General features: G+C 44.2%; 1 protein-coding gene across 1 annotated transcript in view; it reads left to right on the top strand.

Moving 5' to 3' along the window:
* LOC115139198 (calmodulin-binding transcription activator 1-like) overlaps positions 1-19,107 on the top strand; it is a 136,996-nt gene extending 117,889 nt beyond the window's left edge. Inside the window, 15 exon segments of the mRNA XM_065021748.1 lie at positions 3-143; positions 556-682; positions 881-1,015; positions 8,549-8,694; positions 8,796-8,980; positions 9,382-9,460; positions 9,557-9,824; positions 9,910-10,382; positions 10,473-10,633; positions 10,743-10,995; positions 11,413-11,484; positions 11,726-11,746; positions 11,859-12,055; positions 14,429-14,497; positions 15,788-19,107. Coding sequence (XP_064877820.1) covers positions 3-143; positions 556-682; positions 881-1,015; positions 8,549-8,694; positions 8,796-8,980; positions 9,382-9,460; positions 9,557-9,824; positions 9,910-10,382; positions 10,473-10,633; positions 10,743-10,995; positions 11,413-11,484; positions 11,726-11,746; positions 11,859-12,055; positions 14,429-14,497; positions 15,788-15,863 — 2,403 coding nt within the window. The 3' untranslated portion in view covers positions 15,864-19,107.
* The last annotated feature ends 3,640 nt before the right edge of the window (positions 19,108-22,747 follow it).

The raw sequence follows: 22,747 nt of genomic DNA, 5'->3' as shown, positions 1-22,747 counted from the left end.
AGGAGGAGGTTGGGGAGGGCCAGGAGGCAGGAGCAGCCCCCATTCAGGGTTCAGAGGTGGAGCAGGGACCTCTGAGATTGCTGCCAGAGACGGGGAGGCTTTTTGGGGTGACAGACTACTCTCCTGAGTGGTCTTACCCAGAGGTGAGTCACTAGTACCTAACCCGTAACCTCTGACCTCTTACATCTTGAAGCCCAACTTCCTATTCCCTAGCTTCTGAATGGATATATCACCCAAAGTAGCTACATAGACATAGAAAGTAGTGTATAGATTACACTAGTATACATGAACTATCAGCAACCATATAACTCATAAGGCTCATAAGTCTGTCTGTACGCAGTAAGAGTCTGACGTAGATCCTCTGAGACATTAATGACCTGAGACACACACACACACGGTCTGTGGCTCAGCATTGATGTCAGTGCCCAGTGGGAAGAGGGTCAGACTGAGACTGGGGAGACACTAAGAAAGAGAACATACAGAGTGGCGTCATCCCCTTGGACGCTTTCACACACACACAACATCACTGCATGTGACTGTGTGTCTTTGTTTCAGGGTGGGGTGAAAGTGTTGATAACAGGTCCCTGGCTGGAGGCCAGCAGGGAGTACAGCTGTCTGTTTGACCACATCAGTGTCCCAGCTGCTCTCATACAGCCAGGAGTACTGCGCTGCTACTGCCCTGGTAACACACTCACACACACACACACACACACACACACACAGAGACATGCATACACTCAGCAAACTACTTTCTCATGCACACACTCTATTACTAATCCCAACCCATGTGTGTGTGTGTGTGTGTGTGTGTGTGTGTGTGTGTGTGTGTGTGTGTGTGTGTGTGTGTGTGTGTGTGTGTGTGTGTGTGTGTGTGTGTTAGCCCATGAAACAGGTTTGGTGATGCTGCAGGTGGCTATGGGTGGGGATGTGATCTCTTCCTCTGTGGTGTTTGAGTATAAAGCTCGAGACTTGCCCGCCCTGCCCTCCTCACAACACGACTGGTTGTCCCTGGACGGTAAGTCAATGTTTGTGTGTGTGTGCATACATGAGTGTATACCATCCTGCATCCCACTGCTGGCTTGTCTCTGAAGCTAAGCAGGGTTGGTCCTGGTCAGTCCCTGGATGGGAGACCAGATTCTGCTGGAGGTGATATTGGAGGCACTCTTCCTCTGGTCCCCCCAAAAATATCCCAATTCGCCAAGGCAGTGATTGGGGACGGTGCTGTCTTTCAGATGGGACATTAAAGGGGTGTCCCGACTCTCTGTGGTCACTAAAGATCCCATGGCACTTATAAGAGTAGGGATGTTAACCCTGGTATCCTGGCTAGGGTGTCCACCCCCAGTGCTCAGAATGACTGAAATCACATGTAGATTATGGTCATTCATCTTAACAGAACATGCAACTCCTGTAATGAAGCAACCAATACAATGTAATTTGCCAAAATGCATTCTGCAGGAAAACTCCATTGTAAACAGTGCACCTGATGCATGTGGGACAGAGTTTTAAATCTCTTTTAGATTCCCCCTCTTTCTAAGTTTCTAAAGATGTGACAACTAGGCTGGGTTGATAATATGACTAGGATTGTGCCTTTGGCTTCTGGACAACAAAAGAAAGTTAATATGAAAACCAATGGAACAGGAGAGAAATGCTAGTTTCAATGGCATAAAATAATTTCCTCCATGTTTCTATAAGGTAAGACATGCCTCATAATTTGAAGTAAAACATTCAGGTTTCAAACAATTAAGTATATGTTTTCAAAATGCATACTGCCTCCGGCTCACATTGCAAAGTGGTAGAGGATGTGCTGATAGCCTGCCTACCTTTGTGTATTCATTTGAATGGTGAATAGGAAGCGTGCTTCAATTATCAGTTGAGAAATAAAAATAGTAGCTCTTTTTAATCGTGGCCATCAAAACTATTTTGAACACACAATTGCATATAGAATTGTTGCGCAATGACCCGGGCTTATAAAAGCCCATTTCACTCCAACAGCATCGAGCTGAGGAGCTACAGCAGCTCTAGCACTGTCTGACCAGCTAACAGAAACCCTGGTGCGCTGTTTATGTGCATACGTGCCACTCTATGACAGATGTTATGATGTCTTATGTAGCTGTGATGAGGAATCCTCTTCTCAGATAATAGTACCAAGGGTGAAACAGAGTGTTTAGACAATGTAAGGGATCTCGTCCTCCTCTTCTGAGGAGGAGTAGCGAGAAGGATCGGAGGACCAATGTGCAGCTTGGTAGGTGTCCATAATGTTTTTTAATCAAGACAATAGAACACTGGAACAAAACAACAAACGGTGACGTGAATATACAAAATCGAAAACACGGAAAATAAACACCCACAACCCAAAAGTGAAACCCAGGCTACCTAAGTATGATTCTCAATCAGGGACAACAATTGACAGCTGCCTCTGATTGAGAACCATACTAGGCCGAACACAAAACCAACATAGAAAAACAAACATAGAGTGCCCACCCAACTCACGCCCTGACCATACTAATACAAAGATATAATAACAGAACTAAGGTCAGAACGTGACAGACAATTTACTGTTTTAAATCAAATCAAATTGCATTGGTCACATAAACACATTTAGCAGATGTTATTGCGGGTGTAGCAAAATGCTTGTTTTCCTAGCTCCAACAGTGCTGTAGTATCTAACAATACACACAAATCTACAAGTAGAAGAATGGAATGGAGAAACATATAAATATTTGGACGAGCAATGTCGGAGTGGCATTGACTAAAATACAGTGGAATACAGTATATACATATGTGATGAGTAAAGCAGTGTTATAATTATTAAAGTGACCAGTGATTCCATGTCTACAGTATGTATATTGGGCAACAGCCTATAAGGTGCAGAGTTGAGTAACCGGGTGGTAGCCGGCTAGGGATGTAATATATTTCTACAGATTTGGGTTCCTGCATGTAATATAGCATTTTTGGTGTGTTGCTGATCATGCCATAGGTTTGATGGGAGATTCCACCATGTTTTATGGGGGCCTGGATTTACACGTCACATAGGGGACAGGAAAAGGGACAAGGGGTGTTTTGGGACCAGATACACTCTCTTACAATCTCTCTCTGAGTGAGTGTTGAGTCTGAAAGTGTGGATTCCACATAATGACAGAAAATGTAGAGGCCTGTTTCAGCACCATGGACAGCACCACTATACTAGAGCCACTGGCTGGAAAAATGTCATTATCCTCCATAGGCGAGACATTCTACCACTATGCCTGATGGGACTTGTTCATTTGAGCCTGTAATACAGTACCAGCCGAAAGTTTGGACACATCCATTCAAGGGTTTTTCTTTATTTTTACTATTTTCTACATTGTAGAATAATAGTGAATACATCAAACTATGAAATAACACATATGGAATAATGTATTAAAAGTGTTCAATCAAAATATATTTTAGATTTTAGATTCTTCAAAGTAGCCACACTTTGCCTTGATGACAGCTTTCCACACTCTTGGCATTCTGTCAACCAGCTTCACCTGGAATGATTTTCCAACAGTCTTGAAGGTGTTCCTACATGTGCTGAGCACTTGTTGGCTGCTTTACCTTCACTCTGCGGTCCAACTCATGACAAACTATCTCAATTGGGTTGAGGTCGGGTGATTGTAGAGGCCAGGTCATCTGATGCAGCACTCCATCCCTCTCCTTCTTGGTCAAATAGTCCTGACACAGCCTGGAGGTGTGTTGGGTCATTGTCCTGTTGAAAAACAAATGATAGTCCCACTATGCACAAACCAGATGGTTGTGGTAGCCATGCTGGTTAAGTGTGCCTTGAATTCTAAATAAATCACTGACAGTGTCCCCAGCAAAGCACCGCCACACCATCACACCTCCTCCTCCATGCCTCATGGTGGGAACTACACATGCAGAAATCATCATAGCCTGGTTCTTTTCTAGGTTTCTTCCTAGGTTTTGGCCTTTCTAGGGAGTTTTTCCTAGCCACCATGCCTCTACACCTGCATTGCTTGCTGTTTGGGGTTTTAGGCTGGGTTTCTGTACAGCACTTTGATATATCAGCTGATGTAAGAAGGGCTATATAAAAAAAAATGATTTGATCCGTTCACTTACTCTGCATCTCACAAAGACACGGCAGTTGGAACCAAAAATCTCCAATTTGGACTCATCAGACCAAATGACAGATTTCCACCCGTCTAATGACCATTGTTTGTGTTTCTTGGCCCAAGCAAGTCTCTTTTTCTTATTGGTGTCCTTTAGTAGTGGTTTCTTTGCAGCTATTCGACCATGTAGGCCTGATTCACACAGTCTCCTCTGAACAGTTGATGTTGAGATGTGTCTATTACTTGTACTCTGTGAAGCATTTACTTGGGCTGTAATTTCTGAGGCTGGTAACTCTAATGAACTTATCCTCTGCAGCAGAGGTAACTCTGGCTCTTCCTTTCCTGTGGCAGTCCTCATGAGAGCCAGTTTCATCATAGCGCTTGATGGTTTTTGTGACTGCACTTGAAGAAACTTTCAACGTTTTTGGCATTTTCTGGATTGACTGACCTTCAATGTCTTATCGTAATGATGGATTGTCGTTTCTCTTTGCTTATTTGAGCTGTTCTTGACGTAATATAGACTTGGTCTTTTACCAAATAGGGCTATCTTCTGTACACCACCCCTACCTTGTCACAACACAACTGATTGGCTCAAACACATTAAGAAGGAAAGACATTCCACAAATGAACTTTTAACAAGGCCCACCTGTTAATTGAAATGCATTCCAGGTGACTACCTCATGAAGCTGGTTGAGAGAATGCCAAGAGTGTGCAAAGCTGTCAAGGCAAAGGGTGGCTACTTTGAAGAATCTCAAATATATTTTGATTTGTTTAACACTTTTGGTTACTACATGATTCATATGTGTTATTGTATAGTTTTGATGTCTTCACTATTCATCTACAATGTAGAAAGTAGTAAAAATAAAGAAAACCCCTGGAATGAGTAGGTGTGTCCAAACTTTTGACTGGCACTGTATGTTTTATACTGCAGCCTCCAGGGAGCCTTTGTGTGGGGGACATAAGTATGGCCTGTGTATAACTGCTGTCATGTGAACTGAAATGACGTTTTTAAACACCTGTTGGTCATAGGCTTAAGACCCTTGTTTTATGTGATTGCTGTGTGTTTTGTTGTTTTCCACCTTGTACAACATCTTGACAATTATTGAATGACAATAAGGTTTCCTGACTGTACGAATCTCTAAGTAGTTACATTTTGTTTGCTACTCAATTTTCCCTCTCACACAAACATTCACTCTTGCAAACACTAGTCTGTGCAACAAGGTGCTGTAATTATTCAATGCCTGTATAGTTCAGGGGCGTGTGTGTTTCATCTCGTTCGCTCCAGTCTATGTGATAGATACGCTATTGTGGCCTGTGCTATCGCCCGCAATGCAGAGAGAGAGAGAGAGAGAGAGAGAGAGAGAGAGAGAGAGAGAGATGGGGGAGGGGCAGTGCGGCAATGCGTCTACAGAAAGACGCACTGCTGCGGTCCACATAAAGAGAACACTCGCATAATGTTTTGTTACCTTGACGGTCTGTTTGTTGCAGCTAAATGTAAACCGTAATGGGTCTTCACCAGGTTCCGCTCACATAGGGTACACAAAGCGGAATAGCAATAGATTTTTATAGCATTTTAGAGCGCTGGAGGTGGGATTAATAGAGCAGCCATCTGTGCATAGTCGCTCCCAGCATAATCTCGACAGATTGACCGAATGAGAGAGAGGCGTAGAGGCGTAGCCTCGGCAGCCTAGTTTAAACCTGTTTCAATGGTCGGTCGCCCCATATTGAGGCTCGTTGTCATAAACTAGCCTACCAAAATTGTACAGTGCACCAAAGAGATCAAATATCAGAATGATAGAGTACGGCTACCCAGGCATATTTGCATCAGCCTACTCACGCCTGCTTGAATTCACTCTCGTCTCTCCACTGTGCCTTTGTTTGAAAAGCGGGCAGTCAAGTTATTCTACTGTCTCTGACTCTTGTGATTCGTTTATTTTTCTCCCACGGATGATGACCGAGACACCGGTAGCTCGTGGAACTCCCCATGGTTAGATTTAACTCCGGCGTCTGTTTCCCTGCGGCGCAATTAGAATGAACGTCTGCCCTGTTTACGCATCTCTCACGGTTTTAGGGGAGAGAAACGGCGCGAAATGGGAGGGGAGGGTAGAGACTCTCTCTCTCGCCTCTTCCACTTTGTTCTATTGATGTTGCATGGTAGCAAGCGTCGCACACCTCAAACTAAAAGGGAACTGTAAAACAGAAGAAGAAGGACAAAGAGAGCGTCAGAGAAACTATTTGAGCTTTCCGGTTAGTAGCCTAATCTATTATGTGAAAACGAAATAGAAAATAGACTTTTAGCTGTTGTCGGTGTTTTGTGCATTTACCTCGTAATTGGTGTTGAAAATGCAAGAGCCACAGAATGTCTCGGAGGTTGAGTCTGGACTGGAGCCATTTAGAGGATTTTAGTTTATCCTATTATTCACTTTGGCTACCTGACTGTGGTGTTGATAGTAGGCTATGTCTGCCTATGCATGCTCGCATCATCTCGAAAGTCGTTAGTTGTGTGTGTTTACATTGCTTCCATTGGTCATTACAGATGATATACCTTGTGATATACCACAGCCAACACAGTCCAGGTCAAATTCCCTCATCTTGCGGCACAGGTATTAAAACGTGTGTAAATGGCTAACCCCTGTATATTATGTTGTGTAACTTGGCTGGCCTGGTAGCACAATGACTAAGTAACTAAGTAACACGTGTGCTGTGGAAGAGCTGCTCTCTCTCTCGCTCTCTCTCTCTCTCTCTCTCTCTTGCGCTTTGTCTCGCTCTCTCTCTCTTTCTCTCTGAATAAATCAACCTCAAACAAAGGACTACAATAAGCCACTGTCCGTGTAGCTCATATGGCGTTTGGGGACTTCTGTAGCCTAGTCTATTAACTTTTCGCAAAGGCATAGGCCTACATTTAGGGCAATGAACTATTATAACTTGTAAACTATAAGTGAGTGAATTGAACAGAGGGGAGTAGGCTGCGAGCTGGTCTGAACCAAGTCGAAGTTGCATGAAGCGCGGTCCCACATTCTGATTTCAGCACCAAGAGAAGTGGACAGTGCCACGAGTTGTAGACTAGCTGTGAGTTGTGCTGAAAGCCTGTGGGCTGGTGAAAATAATTTCCTAATGTGACGTTTCACAGTTTTTATTCTGGTTACTTTAACAAATATATAACAATTGAACAAATCCCAAGTCTGATGGGCAGGAACAGGGGCAGAAAGTGGGTCAAAACTTGGAACAGAATTGAACAGTTCTGGAAAACAAGCTTTTCTCTAATTATACAGACCTCCTGCCATCCATAAATACCCGACTGAAAAACACTAAAACATAGAAACAAGCATGTTGTCAGCAGTGGTCATGTCTCCACCGCCAAGTACTGTGTTGTCCTTGACATGCTGTTGTCACTGACATGCTGTGTGTGTGACTGGAAGTGCCCCAGAGGACCTCATAGAAGGGTAGGAAAGGGGTATAGCCTATGGAGTAGACAGATAGGCTCCCTGTAGGAGGAAAGAGACTGACACACATACAAACATATCTTGTGAGCAACACAAACATGGTTGGAGACTGAGACACACAAGTCTGTAGATACACACATGCAGAGACACACACAGTTGGAGAGTCAAAGAGGGTCAGTATAATTCATGATTCCTCTGTGTCTGGTGAGAGATCAAGGTCCCACATGCAGCAGACTGATGCAACACCCACACAGATCGGAGTAATCCAGACAGACCCGCCTAGAGATAGAACAGAGAAACTTCTAAATTCCCCCTAAAATGTTGTCCACCCGATGTGGTGGTATAACCAGCTGGTATTGAACCCAATATGTCTGGGTGACAACAGACCATGTTAGCCCACTGACCTTAAGGCATTTGTTTGGGAAGCTAACACAACATGTTGAGTTTGTTTTTCTGTTCATTCAGATGAGCTCTCTGTCGTGCGTAGCTGGCAGGCTATGCTCCATTCTGATTGGCTGTAGTAGTTGTGTTAAAGGGGAGGAGCTCTTATGTCACAGTTGTCGTCCCACCCTCTTCTCCTCCTCTGTGTGTGCCGCATCCTGAGAGAGAGAGAGAGAGAGAGAGATAGAGAGACGGAGATGGAGATGGAGAGGGAGAAAGAGAGACCATCAGGTGGGGATGACATAATCTGCACTGCAGCAACACTGCAGTAGCATTTGAACAAAGACGCGCGCAAGCACACACACACACACAGTGCAAGTACACACTCCTGTTCTCTCTCACATAGATACAAACATTGACTATTGTTGACTTGCTACCAGGTCTAGTTTGTTTTTAAGGTTTATCTCTGTAGAGAGAGAGCTTGATGTTTCACCCTGTAAACTCTGTTTTCTCTTACTGTATGGGAATCTGCTATAGGGATAATGAACACATTATGAATACAGCTCACCTCAACCAGTCATCTCTGCCTGTCCCACTTTTATCCAATCCCAGTGTGTCCCTCCTTTGTTTCCATAGATACCCAGTTCAGGATGTCCATTCTGGAGCGTCTGGAGCAGATGGAACAGAGGATGGCTGAGATAACCAATCACCATCAGAGCTCCGAAACCACGGCAGCCACGGGGGGAGGTGGAGGAGCAGGTGGCACTGACCACCAGTCCCAGGTAACTCAATGGATTGGTTAATTGATTGGTTGGTTGAGTGGCTAGTTAATTGTTTGATTGTTTTATTGATTGATTGCTTTTACCCCTCCCTCTCTCTCCAGCTCTCCCCAGCCGAGGGTTCATTTGAGGGCCGTGTGGTGGTGGTGTGTGAGAAGATGATGACCCGTCCCTGTTGGGTTTCCTCCAATCAGCTGATCCACAGCCGGAGTTCCCGGGGCATGACCCTGCTGCACCTGGCCGCAGCTCAGGGATACGCAGGGTTAATACAGACTCTCATCCGCTGGCGGTGAGAATCCACGCACACGCACACACACACACACACATACACATACACACACACACACACACACACACACACACACACACACACACACACACACACACACACACATACACACACACACACACACATACACACACATACACACATACACACACATACACACACATACACACACACACACACACACACACACACACACACACACACACACACACACACACACACACACACACACACACACACACACATGCACACGCACACACACACACACACACACACACACACACACATACACACACACACACACACACACACACACACACACACACACACACACACACACACACACACACACACACAGGTACATTAAGATGTGGGTCTAAATGTGCTCCTCTGTTCCTCAGCACTAAGCATGCAGACAGCATAGATCTGGAATTAGAGGTGGACCCTCTCAATGTCGACCACTTCTCCTGCACCCCACTGGTAAGAGATTGTGTTTGTGATGTAATGTGAATGTACGTTCTGTCTATATTTATTTAATGCTGTGTGTATATGACGTGTATGGTCTCCACCCGGTAGATGTGGGCCTGTGCTCTGGGTCATACAGAAGCAGCGCTGGTTCTGTACCAGTGGGACCCCAGAGCATTGGCCATCCCTGATTCGCTGGGCCGCCTGCCACTCAGTATTGCACGCTCACGGGGACACACTCGCTTGGCCGAGCTACTGGAGCAGCTGCAACAGACTCCTCCTACTCAGAGTCCACCCACTGACACCTGGATGGACAGGTGGAGCAGCGAATCGGAGCCCAGTGGACATAGGGAAAGCCCCGCCCCCAGCTCTAACCCAGGTGAGAGAGGTTACCTTGGTTACATTGGGGTATTTAACCCTGAGGGCCGCAGTTACATGTGTGATATCATGCTCTGTCTCACCAGACCTAAGGAGAACCAGGACAGAACCACAGCAGAGCACCCAGAACCACAGCCAGAGTCAGAGCTGGGCTCACCAGGGCCAACCCCAGTTGCAAGGCCAACACCGGGGGCCACCAGACAACCAGGGAGACCTACCACCAGCCAAGAGACTCAAACTCAACCCTGAGGCCCAGCAACAGCCAGTCAACCCCCCACGCTCTCAACTACCCAACCTCAGCCCCCTAAACACTCACCCCCCCAGACCCAGCTCTAACACCCCAAATCCCCACTTCCCCAGCCCACCTCTGCAGGCCAGGTTAGGGGGGTCAGGGGGTGGCAGTAGGTATAGCTTGCGGCAGGCTCTTGGGAGGCGGAGTTTGGCCAGGAGGATTCTGGGAAAGGAGAGACTGGCCAATCATCTGCGTCAGAGGGGCGTATCCACCAGGGGGGAGGAGCCAGAACTGCTGACCTATCAGGAGAACAGTGAAGACCTGCAGGTAGGAGGAGCTTAGGCTAGTTTGACCAATAACTCCACTCAAGCCTCCACTTTTACTTCGTGCAAGCACTTATTTGTGTGTGTGTTGCAGATGAACATGATGATGCTGGCAGAACACATCATGGAGGCCACTCCTGACAGGATCAAACAGGAGGGCTTTGTTGCCACGGAGACTGAGACGTCGCCACCGGAGACCGTTGGGGTCAGCGGTGATGTCAGCTGGTTGGCTAGTTACATTGGTGACGTGGAGCGGTGAGTCCAGAAAGCTCCTATCTCTATATGATACTGTGGTGTTGTATCGATGTAGTGTATATTACTGCCTGCACTCTCCCTCATACTGCTTCTGGTGCTTTTCCTTCAGGTTTCTATACTCCAGGCCCCAGATGCCCACCCCAAGCCCCATACCAAGCCCCCTGTCTGGGCCTGAGGATGAGGAAAGTCCCCTGGCTCCGCAAGGCCTGCCCTCCCCAGCCGACTGGAGCTCCTTCCTGCATGCATCACTCAGTGGAGAGGGCCCAGACACCAACCCTGCCCACCTCACACTGACAGAGGCGGAGCAAAGAGAACTGTACGAGGCTGCAAGACACGCCCACCACACCCTCAGAAAGTACAAGGTATTGATAATAACTCTGTTTGTAAAGCCGTCGTACACAAAAATCACTCAAAGCACTACAAAATACAACAGAAGGTTCAAGTAGAAGAAGACTTTATTCTGGGTTAAAAGTTCTCCCTGCCAGGTCCCTGGCTCCACAGGTTGAAGGGTGAATGAGTGGATGTCTGGAGTAGTATTGTCTGGGTGTGTGTGATTGACCCTGCATGGGGAGTTTAAGCAGAGCATGGCCTGGATAGAAAAAACAACTGCACTGCATTCTCTCTCCCTCTCCCTCTCAAGGATACACTGCAACAACTGTATGATCTAGAATCCAGTGTTGTGAAGTTTGGGGTCAACCATCTGTGGCTCGCATGCCCACTCCTGGTCTCTCCCCTGTGGTTGCCATGCCAACTCACCCTTCCCTTCCTCCTTCCTCTAGGGCCGGCCAATCCAGGAGCAACGTAAAGAAACAGTAGCAGTGGTCCAGCGCTGCTATAAGAAATACAAACAGGTACAGTATGACTCTCAATCCCAGATCAACCAGATCATATCAGCCCTGCTACTGAAGCCAATGACCAATCAGCATCAGTCAGCTCAGTCATTATTCAGGACAATTAGAACACAGCAGCTGACATGCCTTCTACTCTAATGTCTAGTCTGGTTCACTATGACTGGATGTGTCCACAATATGTCCTTCAGACTCTCTCTCTCTTTCTTTCTCCCTCTCTCCATCTCTCTCCATCTCTCTCAAGCTGTCATGGATAGCCTTGAAGGTAGTGTGGCACTCTCTCTCAATCTCTCTGTCTTTATTCTATAACACATTGTTTGAATGTACATTAAGTTTGTACTAATTCCCTGACCAGTCTAATGTAATATCTCTATCAGTATGCACTTTATAAGAGGATGACGCTGGCAGCCATTTTGATCCAGAGCCGCTTCCGCAGTTTCCACGAACAGAGGAAGTTCCAGCAGAGCCGGCGAGCAGCAGTACTGATCCAGCAATACTACCGCAGCTACAGACACTCTCTCAGGTACACACATGGCACGCACATAGGTCATTATCAATACCACATCACAATAAGGTGCACATAGGTCATTATCAATACCACATCACAATAAGGTGCACATAGGTCATTATCAATACCACATCACAATAAGGTGCACATAGGTCATTATCAACACCACATCACAATAAGGTGCACATAGGTCATTATCAATACCACATCACAATAAGGTGCACATAGGTCATTATCAATACCACATCACAATAAGGTGCACATAGGTCATTATCAATACCACATCACAATAAGGTGCACATAGGTCATTATCAATACCACATCACAATAAGGTGCACATAGGTCATTATCAATACAACATCACAATAAGGTGCACATAGGTCATTATCAATACCACATCACAATAAGGTGCACATAGGTCATTATCAATACCACATCACAATAAGGTGCACATAGGTCATTAATCAATACCACATCACAATAAGGTGCACATAGGTCATTATCAATACCACATCACAATAAGGAACACATAGGTCATTATCAATACCACATCACAATAAGGTACACATAGGTCATTATCAATACCACATCACAATAAGGTGCACATAGGTCATTATCAATACCACATCACAATAAGGTACACAGGTCATTATCAATACAACATCACAATAAGGTACACATAGGTCATTATCAATACCACATCACAATAAGGTACACATAGGTCATTATCAATACAACATCACAATAAGGTGCACATAGGTCATTATCAATACCACATCACAATAAGGTACACAGGTCATTATCAATACAACATCACAATAAGGTACACATAGGTCATTATCAATACCACATCACAATAAGGTACACATAGGTCATTATCAATACCACATCACAATAAGGTACACATAGGTCATTATCAATACCACATCACAAGAAGGTGCAGAACGTTTGATTTGCTTGCTGGAGGGCAATGAGACCCCCATCACCGCCGCGTGTCTTTTTTAAGGGATTGTTAAATAAATACATGTTATAACTATTTGGTTTTAATATCATTACCTCTTGAAGAGCATAGTCAGGACTACACATTTTCAGATTATTCCACATTTATCTCTGTCATCAGACTTATACAGCAAGTAACTGCATGCTTTATGATCAGTAAACATCCATTGATCATGTCATTTCAGATACATGAGAGTATTCCCAGGATATCTCTTTATATTGGCCACCATTAATTGGATATTTGAGTGATATAACATAAAAGTGAACTACACCTGACAAATATGAGTGGTTTAAATTCATTTCCCATCCTTTGTGGGGTCTGCCTGTCAAGCAGCAGAAGGGTGCATTTGTCAAAGTATTGTTTGATAATGTTTACTTTGCAAGATACCAGTAGAAATGTTGTACAGTTGGCTAAACATAGTGGTAAGTAAACCTAATGTACTTTTTTATCCAACCAACGTGGACCTACCTAGCAAAGTTAGCTAACATTATCCCCTTTTCAACATTGTTTTTCAGAGTGTTCAATCACGATTGCTGCTGACAGACATGATAGGTTACAGTGATTGATGGACAACGTCAAAGTGGCTAGCTAGCTAACAACAGATCGCTTCAATATGGCTAGCTAACAACAGATCGCTTCAATATGGCTAGCTAACAACAGATCGCTTCAATATGGCTAGCTAACAACAGATCACTTCAATATGGCTAGCTAACAACAGATCACTTCAATATGGCTAGCTAACAACAGATCGCTTCAATATGGCTAGCTAACAACAGATCGCTTCAATATGGCTAGCTAACAACAGATCGCTTCAATATGGCTAGCTAACAACAGATCGCTTCAATATGGCTAGCTAACAACAGATCGCTTCAATATGGCTAGCTAACAACAGATCGCTTCAATATGGCTAGCTAACAACAGATCGCTTCAATATGGCTAGCTAACAAGGGCTTTCAGGGCTTACACTAGATGGCTATATCCAAATATAGTTTGATTTGTTATAGTTTGATTTGCTTGTCATCTATTGTGGTGATGACAGAAATCTGACTGACAACTTTACCGGGACAATGACTTGTCAATCTCTTTCCAAAAGCCTAATCTCTGATGAAGCTAAATGACACATGTTATACATGCCAAATGGATAGGCTACCCTCACGTACCTGACCTTTTACTGATCATGAAAGCAGACAGTTACTTGCTGTATAAGTCTGACGATATTAAAACCAAATAGTTATAACATGTATTTAACAATCCCTTAAAAACGGCACATAAAAAAAACGTCCCAATGGTTTTAGCGGCGCTGGGGTCTCCTCGCCCCCCCAGCGGGCAAATCGAAAGCTCTGCACCTTATTGTGACGTTTTATTGATAGCGACCTATACACACAAACAGACAAGCACACACACCCTAACTGTACTGTGTGGTTGTCGCCATGCAGCAGTCTCCTCACTAAGAGACAGAACCAGGCTGCCCGTAAGATCCTGAGGTTCCTGCTCAGATGCCGCCACAGGTACTAATTCACACAATCTCCTTCCTGCTCCAGACCAGCTGTCACTACATCACCATGATAGAGAGGATGCAGGTGTTGACCATGTCTGTCCTCTCTAGCATGGCCGTGTGGTGATAACCCCACCCCTCCTCCCCATACCCAGTGTGTGTGTGTGCTAATAGTTGGTGTTGTTTTGCTGTTTCTGTGAAGCCTCTTGATGGACCATAGACCAGTCAAACGGGTAAGTGAGCACCAGTAACTCAGTTTGGGCTTTTCTTACCCCCTCTTCTAACTCTCATTTCTTACTTTCTCCTCATACTCTCTCTTTTTCTCTCCTTCGCCCCTTCTCTCTCTCACTTTTCTCTCGCTCCCTCTCTCCATGTGGCTGATGCCTGTTTGCATGTCAGCTCTCTTGAGAGGGAGAGAGGGAACACTGGGTCAGTCCAAACATCAAACATAAACACCTCTATCTGTCCCTCTAGTCCCTTTGCTTTTTCTCTCTTTCTCTTTCTCCCTCTCTGTTCCTCTTCCTCTCTCTTTCTCTCTCTTTCTCTCTCTCCCTCTCTGTTCCTCTTCCTCTCTCTTCCACTCTCTTTCTCTCTCTTTCTCTCTCTCCCTCTCTGTTCCTCTTCCTCTCTCTTTCTCTCTCTTTCTCTCTCTCCCTCTCTGTTCCTCTTCCTCTCTCTTTCTCTCTCTTTCTCTCTCTCCCTCTCTGTTCCTCTTCCTCTCTCTTTCTCTCTCTTTCTCTCTCTTTCTCTCTCTCCCTCTGTTCCTCTTCCTCTCTTTTTCTCTCTCTCCCTCTGTTCCTCTCTTTCTCTATCTTCCCCTCTCTTTCTCTCTGTTCCTCTTTCTTTCTCTCTCTCCCTCTCTCTTCCTCTCTCTCCCTCTCTGTTTCTCTCTGTTTCTCTCTCTGGATATTGCTGAATGATGCTGGTATTTCTGCATGACTGACAGAGAGAGGGGGCAGGTCCTTCTGCTTTACTTCCAGGGACTGGGGCATGCTTTGAATGACATCACTTCCTCTGTGGGAGGGGCTTCTCTCTTGTTTGGCCTGCCAGTATCCTGCTATTATTTTTGGCTTGGTAGTTGTGGAGGGAGAGGGGGGAGAGAAGTGTGTGTGTGTGTGCGCGCTTGCCCGCGTGAGTGGGTGGGTGTGCGCTTGTGTGTGTGTGTGTATGAGGCCGCTCATCTTACAGTCATCTGAGAACTGTAACACCGAAAGTGGCTGGTGAACCAAAATAACTGTTTGTTGTCCCCAGTGCCAACCATCAGTGTGGTGTGTGTCTGACCTGGGGCTCTTCTCTCCTCTAGGGCAAGAGAGCAGAGAAAGGCCAGGGGTCCTGAGAGCCCACGACCCAGTCCAACACAGAGCCCTCTCATCCTGTGAGCTCCTCTCCACTCTTCTCTTCCCTCTCCTCCTGTCCCTTCCTCCCTCGGTCTCACACAGGGGCAATTCTCTTTTCCTCCCTCTCCTCATACCAATCTCACAATGGGACTACTTCACAGTCCACACTCCTCTTCTACAAACAGACTGCTAACACTCAAACAGGAGAATGAGGAGGGATACATGGCAACTATATCACTGAGACAACACAGAGACAACTCTCCTCTCTCTCCTCCCCTGTTTCTCTGAGACAAACGCTTCCCAAACAGACAGGTACACTGCTCTGGGAGACTGATGAACATATGGTCCTGGCTCTGGCCACAGCCTCGCTTTACTTTCCTCTTCCTCCAGATCACAGAGAGGAAACTACATTACCCTGCCTGGCATCTTTGCACTCTTCACAGATAGATCAATGTTTTCTTCAAGAGCAGAAAAGAACAAGAGAAAAAGATCAGGATGCAGCTGAAGATGCACATGTTTTTATCGACCGTGTTCGATACGGAGAATGGGATGATTGGTTTTCTCATATGGGCAACATTTGCATTGACATGCATCATCTATATTGGACCTGTTGTACTTGCTGTATATATGATACATTTTAGGAAAGGAAAACATAAACCAAATATCACTCCCATATCCTGTACATATCCTGTACATATCCTGTATGCATGCACTGTTTTTCACTAGCTCTTCTCCCATGGCTTTTATGGCAGTTGGCAAAGTCAATGTGATCACCACACTCTGATTGGCTGGCTAGACAGGTCAACCAGTCACCCAGTCCCCCAAAGAGAAGTACTACACTTGAATGTAAGAAGAACATTAACAGATAGGGGTTTAGGTGTAAATAACAGTGTCTTAATTTGTTATATTGACTTGTCTATGAAGTCATTCTCTGAGGAAGCATTTTGCTAGCCTGATGTGTGAGTCTGTGTTTGTTGAATCTAATGCATGTGTTTGAGCTTTGAGCTCCTGCATGCGAACCAAACTAGTTTGTTTTGTATTTATGTGTAGTGGTGTCTCACTTCTGTCCTCATTGACTATCTCTACCCTGTGTTTATCATGTGCTCTATGTAAGAAAATAACCTGGGTTTTCTGCTTTTATTTATCTATTTCTTTCATTTTTCTTATTGACCTTTTTTTATGTTCTTTCATTTAATTTACAGTAAGAAAAGGGCATTTTAGCCCGAGTTAGTTTTATCCCCCTATTGTGTGGTAATGTGTGGTAATGTGTGGTAATGTGTGACATATTCGGTTCAGATGGTTATCTGTCTCTGTCAATTTGTTCTTAACATGAACTTCAAAAAGCCACATATGGTTTTGAGGAGAGTGTCACATTGCATTGCCTTGACTTCTTATAGTCTGTGAGAAGTCCCTATACTTACTATACACTAGCCCCTGTCTAGGACATGGCTCCCTATATTAGCCCTTATAGAGTTTAGCCCAACCCATATTTTTGACTATTTAGCGTCTCTGTACATAAAATGACGAGGTATGGGTATATATGGAGACCCCGGATCTTTTTCATGAGAAAAGACTGTATTTAAGAATATATATTATTTTACTTCTATAACAACAGTATGAGCAGATAGAGACCCGGGTATACAGGACAATTGTATTGTTTGTAAATAATGTAAATACTAACCATGGATCTATGTGCATGAGTTAATAAGACAAAGAAACGGGGCAAGAAAATCAACATACATTTTTTTGTGGCTATGGACTGTAAGAGGATTTGAACTACTTCACTTTACAAGTGTTTGATATAAGTGTTATTGAAGAACATTTTGCTAAAGCATGACATTGATGAAATCTTATGTTAAAACCAGTGATATAAAGAATAAGGGCAGAAAGCTAAATGTATACACAACATGCTTTTGATTTCAGGCTAGCAAGAATGAAATCATTTGGCTAGTGGTGCCAATTATTATGAATTCTACTTTTCCCTGGGACCCTAGGATTAGCGCAGGAGTTTTTCCTGACCATGTGGTCACTTGTTCAGGAAAAACTCCTGGTCCAGGAGGTAAAACATACAAGTATTAAATATACTGTACACAGTCATCTCAAGATGGGTGGGAAAGCAAGGAGAACATAATCTATTATTTGAAAGTGTACACAGAATGAGTTCCTGTCAGGTGTCAAAACCAAACAAACTGGTGATGGGTGATGTTTCTGTTAGTGTGGGCCTCTGTGGCTCAGTTAGTAAGAGCATTGTGCGGGCAATGCCAAGCTTGTTGGTTCATTTCTTGCAGGGATCACACACATACTCAAAATGTATGCCCTCACTGTACTGAGTAAGTTACATTGGATAAAAGTGTCTGCTAAGTGGTATATACTTTTATGTTAATGCAATTGCAGATTTGAAACTTTCATCTCTTAGCTTCAGACAGATGTTTTCCCCTTCAAATTCCCCAGTATGTAATTGCCAATAGTATGGCCTGTGTTACCATGAGGCGTTTCCTTCCCTGGAGTGTCTTACAGATTTGTTTTGACTGAGGATTATGACCAGTTTGGTTTAGAAAGTGCCTACTCATATACAGAACGTGCAAGCTAATATCAGGAACCCACTATATGTCTCCAAACGAGTTAACCCATTCCTTCTATAGTTGCTCAAATTGTGTGTGACAATTATTCTACACAAAAGATTGGCGCCCAGTCTTATTTTGAACTCTAATTGGTTAGTGATTTTTGTTGTTCTTCCTATACCTAAGTGTTTATGCATTCAACATATTCCATTGTTAAAAGACAAGTTGGCTATAGCAGAAACAGACTGATACTAGTCCTGCTTTTGGTCCTCTAAGCAGATGATGTATTTTCCTCCTCCTACCAGGTAGATACTGAGTAGTGGATCCCAGCATACATTACCATGGTTCATTTGGGTTGCTACATTATTATTTTTAAATCCGTAGCTCTGATTTGCCCCCTACATGTATTTATTTGTGAGAAGGAAACAATGACAACGTTTCAATCCTCATTGGGATCTCAGTTAGGTTGCCAGATTATGCCATATCTCTGACTGGGCTGGTTGATATATTATAGGCTAAATTCTGCATGGCGCATTCATGCCCATTTTACAGTAATGGCAGTACATGTAGGCCTAGACACTGTCATATAGATACCTTGGGTTAAGTCTTTAGTGAGATGTAGAGCACAAGAAACCCTCTTTCTGGAATTCAACTGCTGTATGGTCATTCTCAAGATGCAAATATCTGTTTTGAACATTGATAAAGTGTATTCTTCTGCATGGAAATTGCATGACATTTCACTTTATTTATCATCTGTTCAGTCCTGGCAGTAATGTTCTTCCAACGTTCTTACATAAAAACATATCTTAGCTGGAGCAAACTTCACACACACAGACAGAGTCATGCACACGACTCACTCGGTCGTCTCACAATCTCCAATCTTGCACACACATCACACTCTCTCTCTTTTCTTTTTTCTTAGGGAGCAGTAACTCCCTCAGATTTAAACTCAGGGTTCTAGAATGGCTTGGGGGTGTGGAGTAGGCCCTGTGTGTGTGTGTGTGTGTGCGCGTGTCAATCAGCCAATTGTGATTAGGCTATACCTCCTCTTTCATAAGATGACAGTGGCGATGACCCCACAGAGATGTGGCAGCCTGAGGTCTTGTTCACATGGAGTTGGCCTGAGATGGGTGCCACACACATCATCCCATCTATAAAGGACTTCCACTTCCAAACACCTGAGACACAACATATAACATATATAATACAAACATTCGAATATATGTAGAGCCTCACAAAGAAGACAATAATATCCTCTCTAGGCCCCGGAGTGGTTTTCCTGACCAGGAAAACCTCTGGGCATAGTCATTATGGAATTATTAATGTTGGAAAGGCTCTCCAGCCTATCGCTGTTTCACTCTGTAGTCAACTCTTGAATGCTCTTAATCATTTTATACCCTGGCCTGGAACTGTGCCCTCCAACCACATCACAGCTACACTAACAGAAACACAGAGAGGCGCTGCTGTTTAAAGGGGGTGAATTCACACTGGATAAGGCTTTCCACTGAAACACACAGAGCAATAAACAAACATATACATTTTCTAAATAAGGATCTGTAAATTTAAGTAAAGCGTAGAGATCAGTTTGTAGAGAAAAACATAAGCTATGTCACTGGCAACTTTGACTTCCTCTAAGGAAAGTGGGCCACATTCAGTAGCCGAACGTTGCAGATAGAAATGCTATGAATACAGCTGACGTGATTCCTTATTCTACATGTCAGAGAGGCATGTTTGTTCTACATGCCATATTTCTATCTGAACATAACAAAACGCTGCGTCCTGCTGAACTCGCTCCTGGGCAAGCTGCACAGAGGTGACCTTTGACCCACAGGTTAAAGTTCAAATAAGAGATACATTTTGAAATACAGGCCGTAGTTATAACGGGCTATGGGCTAACATCACACTGCATGTTTAAATAGTGCTAGCTAGACTTCTCCCTCTCTTTCTCTTTTCCTCTCTCATCCCTAGCTTTGTTCCCTCCTACTTTGTGTTCTTCATGCCCCCTCTACCTCTTTCCCTGTTTTGTGAGTGATTTTTTTAATAATGTGCATGTATACGCATCAATAAATAGTTGAATATGTTTTTAAAAAGAATCTGCTGCTGAGGCCATGCACAGTGTTTTGAATTGCCCTTATATGTGGAACATGTACTTTGAATGCTTTACATCATTTCTGCTGTAAAATGAAATCTGAGTAAAAAGAAAATTTGCACTTTACTGTAATGGTCTGATGTTTATTTTATTGTCAGTGTGCTTGTACGACAAATTGTTTATCATATCTATGCTACGTTTTTGTATTTGTAGTATTTCCAGAAATACTTTTGAAAATTAAGTCTTGTAATTCTGTCCATGGGCCTATAATGAAGTAAGTTGAGGCATTGAAGAGACTTTATTTCCTTGTTGAATAATGATTTAAATTAAAGTATCTAGTGGAAATCTCACTTTTAAAAGCTCTTAGGGCTCTATTCAATCCGTATTTGCGGAGGTTCAGCGTTACAATGTGATTGAAATGTAAAGGCAATGTTGCCGCATTAGCAGAGACTGCATTCACGATAAACACTGCATATGTTGGCTTTAAATTTATATGGTGCAATCTGTAATGCTTCAGCGAAACAGATTGAATCGAGCCCTTAATCTGTTAACTCATACCCATATAATGTTGTTGACTCATCCTGTACATGAAGTTGTGGCCAAAGCATACATTTTAGAAGGGAAAAAAACACTTTATAAACCCTGAGGTACAACATTACAAAGCTTGCGGAGCAGTCCAAGCAGACCTGTCACAGAGTTTATAAACCCTGAGGTACAACATCACAAAGCTTGCGGAGCAGTCCAAGCAGACCTGTCACAGAGTTTATAAACCCTGAGGTACAACATCACAAAGCTTGCGGAGCAGTCCAAGCAGACCTGTCACAGAGTTTATAAACCCTGAGGTACAACATCACAAAGCTTGCGGAGCAGTCCAAGCAGACCTGTAACGGCTGTCATCCTCCTCCGACGACGAGGAGGAGTAGTAAGGATCGGAGGACCAATGCACAGCGTGGTACGTGTTCATGCTCTTTATTAAAACAAGCGAACACTGAAAAAAACAATAAACGACACGTGAAATAACTAACCGAAACAGTTCCGTGTGGAACACACAGACACAGACAATAATCACCCCCGAAACACAATAGAAAACAGGCTCCCTAAGTATGGTTCTCAATCAGGGACAACGATTGACAGCTGCCTCTGATTGAGAACCATACCAGGCCAAACACAGAAATAGCAAATCATAGAAAAACGAACATAGACTACCCACCCAACTCACGCCCTGACCATACTAAAACAAAGACATAACAAAATAACTAAGGTCAGAACGTGACCAGGTTTGAGAAGTCAATGAGAGAAGTGAATTTTCTCAAAATCTCAAAGCACAACCTAGATTCGAGACCAATATCTTAAGTAGTTGAACATGTTATTACGCCAACCTCGTGAAAGTAACTAACTTACACATTTTAATTTTTGTCAAAAACAACTTTATATCGAAGGAGTGCCTTTGATATAATGGCCTGCATGTGCTCAGTTTGTGCAAGACAACCGTTAGACTCGATGACGGGTTTCTATGCATGAACTTAGCTAGCCAACGACATCGCCTACAAGCGTGATCGGTGATGTCACTCCCTGACCTTAGAGAGACTTTTTTTATTCTCTATTTGGTTAGGTCAGGGTGTGACTTGGGTGGGCAAATCTATGTGTTCTATTTCTAATCAGTGTCAGCTGTCTATCGTTGTCTCTGATTGAGGATCATACTTAGGCAGAATAAGTTTGTGTGTTTTTTTTGGTGTTCATCAAAATAAAGAAAGATGTACGCTTACCACGCCTTGGTCTCATTCCAACAACGGAAGTAACAGAAGATCCCACCACAAATGGACCAAGCAGCGTGGTCAGGAGGAGAGAACACAACGGAAACCCGAGAGGCAGCCCCAAAAATGTTTGGGGGGGGGCAGATGACGTGGGCGTCGGTGCTGGGGGGTGAGTATGAGACCGAGGAGGAATTCTTGGACCGCTTGAGTGAGGAGTGGTTGGCAGTGGGGAGGGATGAAAGAGTTTGGAGGGGTTGGAGTGTGGAGCAAGACAGTCGCTTTGAGGAGCCATGTGACCCTTCAGGCACCATGCTTTGTGGTTACACGTACTGTGTCTCAGGTACGCATCCACAGCCCGGTGCGCTCTGTGCCAGCTCCCCGCATTTGCCGTGCTAGAGTGGGCATTCAGCCAGGACGGATTGTGCCAGCTCTAAGCTCCAGACCTCCAGTGCGCCTTCTCGACCCAGGATATCCTGCGCCGGCTCTGCACACTTTGTCTCCGGTGCGCCATCACAGCCCAGT

Source organism: Oncorhynchus nerka, linkage group LG2, assembly GCF_034236695.1.
Source record: "Oncorhynchus nerka isolate Pitt River linkage group LG2, Oner_Uvic_2.0, whole genome shotgun sequence".
In the NCBI taxonomy this organism is placed as follows: domain Eukaryota; kingdom Metazoa; phylum Chordata; class Actinopteri; order Salmoniformes; family Salmonidae; genus Oncorhynchus; species Oncorhynchus nerka.
The sequence above is the reverse complement of the archived record's forward strand: the minus strand, read 5'-3'. Positions and strand labels throughout refer to the sequence as shown.